This window comes from Poromitra crassiceps, assembly GCF_964638095.1.
Source record: "Poromitra crassiceps genome assembly, chromosome: 6".
Taxonomy (NCBI): Eukaryota; Metazoa; Chordata; class Actinopteri; order Beryciformes; family Melamphaidae; genus Poromitra; species Poromitra crassiceps.
In genome coordinates this window covers 2,295,788-2,304,132 of record NC_139627.1, presented here as the reverse complement: position 1 = coordinate 2,304,132, position 8,345 = coordinate 2,295,788, and the positions used below count along the sequence as shown (strand labels likewise).

The 8,345-nt window shown below is 52.6% G+C and overlaps 1 protein-coding gene across 1 annotated transcript; it reads left to right on the top strand.

Annotated features, from left to right (window-relative positions):
- Positions 1–3,029: 3,029 nt before the first annotated feature.
- LOC310778796 (uncharacterized protein) lies at positions 3,030–8,345 on the top strand (the record flags this gene model as incomplete). Its single annotated transcript, XM_083639242.1, has 2 exons — positions 3,030–4,709; positions 7,779–8,345. The coding sequence occupies 2 exons, from the start codon at positions 3,030–3,032 to the stop codon at positions 8,343–8,345; spliced, it is 2,247 nt and encodes a 748-aa protein (XP_083495368.1).

Here is an 8,345-nt window from a genome sequence, read left to right as displayed (position 1 = left end):
GGACCACTGCCCTAACCCATGCCCCTCCTGTCCCCTCTCCTCCCCTCCCCCCTCCTCCCCTCTCCTCCTCACCTCTCCTCCCCTCCCCTCCTCTCCTCTCCTCCCCTCCCCTCCCCCCTCTTCCCCTCCTCCCCTCCCCTCCCCCCTCTTCCCCTCCTCCCCTCCCCTCCTCCCCTCTCCTCTCCTCCCCTCTCCTCCCCTCCCCCCTCCTCCCCTCTCCTCTCCTCCCCTCCCCTCTCCTCCCCTCCCCTCCCCCCTCTTCCCCTCCTCCCCTCTCCTCCCCTCTCCTCTCCTCCCCTCTCCTCCCCTCCCCCCTCCTCTCCTCTCCTCCCCTCCCCTCTCCTCCCCTCCCCTCTCCTGCCCTCCCCTCTCCTCCCCTCCCCTCTCCTCTCCTCCCCTCCCCTCTCCTCCCCCCTCCTCCCCTCCCCTCCGGTCTCCAGTCAAATGCTGGAACAGCTCGCTCCACTCCAACACTTTTTTTTTTTACTACTTTTCTTTTTTTGGACCCAGTGACTTGACGAGGCAACAGTTTACCCGCCTCTCCACAGAGTATCCCCATCTAACCTCTCCAACCGACTGGATGTGTGTGTGCGTGTGCGCGTGTGTGTATGTGTGTGTGTGGACACAGTTGCCATGGCGACAGTGTGGCGGTTAGGAGTTGCTGGTGGTATAGCATTCAGGCTGTTCAGCTCAGACAGACTTGCGGGGCCAAGTGGCAGCGTGGTGGTATGGCGGTGATGGAGGTGTGGCGGCCATCGCTTCAAAGGAGCTCATTTACCATTAGTGAATAGATCCCACACACACCTTGTTTGCACTGAATGAATCTCTGACACATTCAACAAATCACACACACACACACACACACACACACACACACACACACACACACACACACACAAGACCTAAACAGATCAACACATTCACAAACAAAACGAAAATCACTCGTGCGAGTCGTGCACATAGACAAGAGACACTCGCATACAGTCAACACACACACTCCACACAGTCAACACACACACACACACACACACACACACACACACACACACACACACACACACACATACACACACACACACACACACACACACACAGTCAACACACACACACACCTCACAACCTGCTGTGACAGAGAATCAAAATGCGAAGACACACATCCTCACAATGCACACACAGCAACCCGGTGGCAAAATATCAACAGTATTTCTGTCGGCTTTTGGGTGGGTGGTGACCGGCTTTGCCTATCACTGAGGGAGTGAGAGGGAGCCGCCTGAGGGAGTATTTGTGTGTCTGAGAGAGAGAGATGGAGAGAGATGGAGAGAAAGAGAAAGAGAGAGAGAGATGGAGAGAGATGGAGAGAAAGAGAGAGAGAGAGAGAAGGAGAGAGAGAGGAGAGGAGAGGAAAAAGTGCTAGTAGTAAGCTTATATAGGACACAAAGAAGAGCCGGAGGTGTCGTGGGGGTGGTTCATGAAAGTGGTACAAAAATGTATCTACATATTCCAATCGTCCCCGGAGACTCGGAGATGAAAAGTCTCCCGCTGCGAGTTGCTGCGTGTGTGTTTTTACATCTATACGGCTGCACTGCCTCTGAACCTGCCTGCCTGCCTGCCTGGCTGCTGCTGCTGCTGCTGAACACTGTATTTTTAGAACACTTGTGGGAGTCTCAATGTGTCTGAATGAGACGAGTCAGTTGGGTACTTTCAGTCCCACCACAGCGCACATTGATCATGACTAATTAGCTTACAACCATCAGAAACCCAATCGTCTCTACCCTTTCTGCACCCAAGCCGTTTGGAGGAGGGAGTCGTTGGCTGTGTTTCTCTCCATCTGTCTGCTGTTTGTTTGCACGTATCTGATCTGTCTCCATCTCTCCTCCCTGTTCGTCTCGTCTCTCTCTAGGTGAGCAGTGCTTCAGTGCTAACTGTTCCTCTCGTCTCTCTCCAGGTGAGCAGTGCTTCAGTGCTAACTGTTCCTCTTGTCTCTCTCTAGGTGAGCAGTGCTTCAGTGCTAACCTGTTCCTCTCGTCTCTCTCCAGGTGAGCAGTTCTTCAGTGCTAACCTGTTCCTCTCATCTCTCTCTAGGTGAGCAGTGCGTCAGTGCTAACTGTTCCTCTCATCTCTCTCTAGGTGAGCAGTGCTTCAGTGCTAACTGTTCCTCTCGTCTCTCTCTAGGTGAGCAGTTCTTCAGTGCTAACTGTTCCTCTCGTCTCTCTCTAGGTGAGCAGTGCTTCAGTGCTAACCTGTTCCTCTTGTCTCTCTCTAGGTGAGCAGTGCTTCAGTGCTAACTGTTCCTCTCGTCTCTCTCCAGGTGAGCAGTGCTTCAGTTCTTCAGTGCTAACTGTTCCTCTCGTCTCTCTCTAGGTGAGCAGTTCTTCAGTGCTAACCTGTTCCTCTCGTCTCTCTCTAGGTGAGCAGTGCGTCAGTGCTAACTGTTCCTCTCATCTCTCTCTAGGTGAGCAGTGCTTCAGTGCTTCAGTGCTAACCTGTTCCTCTCGTCTCTCTCCAGGTGAGCAGTGATTCAGTGCTAACTGTTCCTCTCATCTCTCTCCAGGTGAGCAGTGCTTCAGTGCTAACTGTTCCTCTTGTCTCTCTCTAGGTGAGCAGTGCTTCAGTGCTAACTGTTCCTCTCGTCTCTCTCTAGGTGAGCAGTGCTTCAGTTCTTCAGTGCTAACCTGTTCCTCTCGTCTCTCTCTAGGTGAGCAGTGCTTCAGTGCTAACTGTTCCTCTCGTCTCTCTCCAGGTGAGCAGTGCTTCAGTGCTAACCTGTTCCTCTCGTCTCTCTCCAGGTGAGCAGTGCTTCAGTGCTAACCTGTTCCTCTTGTCTCTCTCCAGGTGAGCAGTGCTTCAGTGCTAACCTGTTCGTCTCGTCTCTCTCCAGGTGAGCAGTGCTTCAGTGCTAACGGCTCAGCAGTGATCTGACAGTGATGCTGTGTAGAGGCACGCCCCTCTCTCTGCGCCCCTCGTTCTCCCGCGAGGCCCATGTGACCTAGCCTACCACCCGCACACCAGGGGGCCGCCGGAGCCCACCCATGAATCCCAGCCCCGACCGTGGCAAAGAGTGCCTCCCTCCCAAGAAGAGGGAGTCTCGGCAAGGCTCGGCAGAACAGCAGCACCCCCCTCTGGACGAGTTCAAACCCCCGGTGCCCCTCCGGAGTCGGCCCGGCGCTGCGGGGAGAGGCGAGGGAGGCAGGGAGGCCGGTGACGGCGACAGGCCTCTGATTAACCCCAACCCCCATCATCTCCTACCCTCTCCTCCTCCTCCGCCCCTCCCCGCGCCTCCTGCCCTCCCCGTGCCTCTGCCATGGCAGCTGGCCTACTCGCCCTCGGTCTCTCTCCCCCTCTTCCCGGGGCAGGTGGGGGAGAGGAGGGCCACGGGATCTCCCTCCTGGAGAGAAGATCCTCTCTCCTCAACGCTGCCCCACCACTCCAGGTGGCTCCGGGGAGAGGGCCCCCTCATCCTGCCACCACCCTCGCCATCTTCCTCCTCGTCTCCCTCCTTTAAGACTCCCTTCCCGGCCGACTCCAGAGAGATGTGGTCCTATTTCAACAGCGGCCGGCGGGACTACGGCTCGTCGCCGCTGTTCTCCCCGTCGCCCTTGTTTAGCCACGCCCCCCTCTATCCTGACCCCGGCCTGGTCGACGCCAGACACCGGTACCTGGCGAAGAGGCCCAACGGCCTGGACGGGCCAGGCAGCAGGACTGCCCCCGCCTCCAGGCTGCCCCCCATCGCAGGCGACTATGGGAACGACAGCAGCAGCAGCAGAAGCAGACTGGACATCGGTCCCCACAGCTCCCACACCAACGGCGGGCGGAGACAGCAGGAGGATCTGACGGGCCGCATGCAGTCCGCAGGGGGGACGCTTTTTTCAGACTTTACAGCTCAGGACGGCCCTGAGACACATTCCTCACTGCAGGACAGGGACACCCACGGGATAGTTAAGACCAGCTCCAATTTACTCTCCACCAGTCCCCATCGTCTCGGACCGGACCCCAGGGCGGGGAGAGGAGGGGGACTACTGCTGGACCCCCAGGGGGCCCAACCGGCCGAGGCCCAGATCTACTACTCGCTAGGATCTGTGTTCCAGCACAGCCAGCAGGCCCCGGTGTACCCTCTGTACAGCCCCTCAGGAAGCCCTCTGTACAGCCTGCACAGGGAGCCAGGGCCCAGGCAGCAGAGTGTGAGGAACTCACCTGGGTCGCCCCTGGGCCTGCAGCACAACAGCCACGACAGGTCACAACGAGAGCGCGACAGGGAGCGCGAGAGAGACCAAGAGAGAGACCGAGAGAGGGACAAAGTGCTAGAGAGAGAGAGAGAGCGGAGTAAAGAGAGAGACAAGGAGAAGGACCGAGAACAACAACACGACGGAGAACGAGAGAGAGACGGAGAACGAGAGAGACGACGGGACAGAGAGCGAGGGAGAGACTTCTCTCCTGGTGGACAGTATTTTTCTTCTCATCCTCACACCTCGCCCCCGGCACACCACCCGTCTCCGCCCGCGCTGCTACCTCACTTCGCCAAGGGCTCTCTGATCGAGCTGGCCAACGGGCGGCTGAAGCGGGTGGAGGAGCTGCGCACCGAGGACTTCCTGAGGAGTGCCGACACCTCGCCCGAGTTCCACCTGAGCAGCTGCACCGTGCTGCTCATCGCTCCCAGCAACGCACACGGCTTCAACCACCTGCAGGTCCACCTCACCGACCGCAACACTCAGGTCAGCTGGCTCATTTACTATCGTTACCAGCAAGTTAGGCTGCCGACGTGTGGAGGAGAAACTTTATGATTTTCATGTTTTACCTTCAAATTGAAAGATTCCATGTTCACCTATATGGGTTGAGTCAATTCCACAACCCCTTACCCTTATAGGACCCCTTAAAGTAGTAGTAGTAGTAGTAGTAGTACTTTATTGGCATATAGCAGTCCGTAGGCTGAATTAATTACCAATTTACAGGTTAAAAAGCAGACATCGACACAAGTTAAAAATTCAAAACAGCACATAACTAAAATGGGACTTCAGGCATAGACAAGAGAAGATAAAATAAATAAAAAATAAAATAAAAACCCATTGGATATATAATACATACTGTATTAATCTCAATCTTAGTGTTACTAGACCTCAGCGCTGCCTTTGATACGGTTGACCACGAAATTCTACTGGACAGACTGGAAAACTGGGTCGGGCTTTCCGGCACGGTCCTAGAGTGGTTCAGATCAGAAAAACAAAATAGCTTACCATAGCTATGCAGATGACACCCAACTTTACATAGCCCTCTCATCGGATGACTATGCCCCCATAGAGACACTGTGTCGGTGCCTTGCGCAAATTAATGATTGGATGTGCCAGAATTTTCTCCAACTTAATAAAGACAAAACAGAGATAATTGTCTTCGGCAAAAAAGAAGATAGGCTCAAAGTTACTGCTCACCTCGAATCCCTATCTTTGAAGCCAAAGGACCAGGTAAAAAATCTTGGCATTATTATTGACTCTGATCTAAATTTCAACTCCCACATCAAGCTTATAAGAAAATCTGCCTTCTATCATCTAAAAAATATAGCAAGGATTAGAGGCTATATTATGTCCAAACAAGATCTTGAAAAACTAATTCATGCTTTAATTTCTAGCAGGCTAGACTACTGCAACAGTCTTTTCAATGGTCTTCCCAAAAAAGCTATTAAACAACTACAGCTCATTCAGAATGCGGCTGCTAGAGTTCTAACAAGAACCAAGAAAGCTGAACACATTACACCAGTTCTCAAATCCCTGCATTGGCTGCCAGTAAATCTTAGAATAGACTTTAAAATTCTGCTAATAGTTTACAAATCTCTCAACGGGTCAGGCCCACACTACATCTCTGAAATGCTTCTACACTATGAACCATCCAGATCCCTGAGATCTTCAGGCACTGGTCTACTAATTGTCCCGAGGACCAAATCAAAACATGGTGAAGCCGGGTTCTCCCACTATGCCTCTCATAACTGGAACAAACTCCCTGAACACATTAGATCTGCCCCTACTCTGCCTATTTTTAAATCCAAGCTAAAGACCTTTATGTTTACTCTTGCCTTTAACTGCTACTAAACTACTGCCTCTCTCCAGCCCGGCAGAATAAACCTGTATTCGGCCTGTAATTTTTAAAAAAAAATTCCTGTACATTTCCAACAAATGGACTGTACATGTAATAATAATACTGAAGAATGCCTTGTAACTTATTTAAAACAGAAATAATGTTTCATGTTTGTTAATTTGAGTATATATTCTAACTAAAACTGTCGGCTGTGTTTTTTTTTATATATGCATTGCTTTGCTGCTTGTTTTTTCAATTATTTTTTTGTAAAGCACCTTGAATTGCCTTTGTGTATGAAAGGTGCTATATAAATAAATTTGACTTGACTTGACTTGACTTGTACATACATGCTCAAGCTGAAATGAAGGATGCTTCTCTTAAACCTTGAAAAGCTGAGGTGAGATACAAGGGTTTTACCAAACAACACTGAAGGTTACAATAATCTACAGGCAGTGTGAATACAGATCAGTCTTGGTTTGGGCTGTAGATGCCTCTGCTGTGCATAGTGTGCGAGCAGGAATCATCTCACTCAAAAGCCCCGGGCTCGTTTGATCACTTACACATATCGTTATGTACAACACACTCAAAAGCCCCGGGCTCGTTTGATCACTTACACATATCGTTATGTACAACACACTCAAAAGCCCCGGGCTCGTTTGATCACTTACACATATCGTTATGTACAACACACTCAAAAGCCCCGGGCTCGTTTGATCACTTACACATATCGTTATGTACAACACACTCAAAAGCCCCGGGCTCGTTTGATCACTTCCACATATCGTTATGTACAACACACTCAAAAGCCCCGGGCTCGTTTGATCACTTCCACATATCGTTATGTACAACACACTCAAAAGCCCCGGGCTCGTTTGATCACTTCCACATATCGTTATGTACAACACACTCAAAAGCCCCGGGCTCGTTTGATCACTTCCACATATCGTTATGTACAACACACTCAAAAGCCCCGGGCTCGTTTGATCACTTCCACATATCGTTATGTACAACACACTCAAAAGCCCCGGGCTCGTTTGATCACTTCCACATATCGTTATGTACAACACACTCAAAAGCCCCGGGCTCGTTTGATCACTTACACATATTGTTATGTACAACACACTCAAAAGCCCCGGGCTCGTTTGATCACTTCCACATATCGTTATGTACAACACACTCAAAAGCCCCGGGCTCGTTTGATCACTTTACACATATCGTTATGTACAACACACTCAAAAGCCCCGGGCTCGTTTGATCACTTTACACATATCGTTATGTACAACACACTCAAAGGCCCCGGGCTCGTTTGATCACTTCCACATATCGTTATGTACAACACACTCAAAAGCCCCGGGCTCGTTTGATCACTTCCACATATCGTTATGTACAACACACTCAAAAGCCCCGGCTCGTTTGATCACTTCCACATATCGTTATGTACAACACACTCAAAAGCCCCGGGCTCGTTTGATCACTTCCACATATCGTTATGTACAACACACTCAAAAGCCCCGGGCTCGTTTGATCACTTTACACATATCGTTATGTACAACACACTCAAAAGCCCCGGGCTCGTTTGATCACTTTACACATATCGTTATGTACAACACACTCAAAAGCCCCGGGCTCGTTTGATCACTTCCACATATCGTTATGTACAACAATCTGACTGACGTCATCGCTAAGTCTACAACGTTGTTGTTGTTGTTTCTCTCTAGGAGTTACTGAAGGTCTTGGTGGAGTATCCGTTCTTCGTGCGGGACCGAGGCTGGTCTTCTTGCTGTCCCCAGAGAACCACGCAGCTGTACGGCCTGCCCTGCCGCCAGCTCGCCGAGGGCGACGTCTGCCTGGCGCTCACCCCCACGCCCGCCCCCGCCCACCGGACACACGCGCGCACCGGCGGCACCGCCTCCCGGGCCCATCGTGCGCACCTCCCCCCCTCCCGGGCCGGAGGGGCGGAGTCGTCCCGCAGCAACTCAACCCACAGGGAGGAGATGCCCCCTCCGCCCCCTCCTCCCCCTCTCCCTCACCCTCACCACGCGCCCCCCGCCGCCACCACTCTGGCCCCCGCGGTCCCCCCTGCTCCGGCCGCCGTGGACCCTCCCGCCCAGGAGGGGCAGCGGCCGCGCCCTCGCAAAAGGCGCTGGTCCGCCCCGGACACCCTGCCCCCCCCGAGCCCGGACACCCTGCCCCCACCGAGCCCGGACACCCTGCCCCCCCCGAGCGGAACCCACGAAAGCCTCCCGGATTTACCTCATGGCTCCAAGGAAATGAAGTGGCAGTAA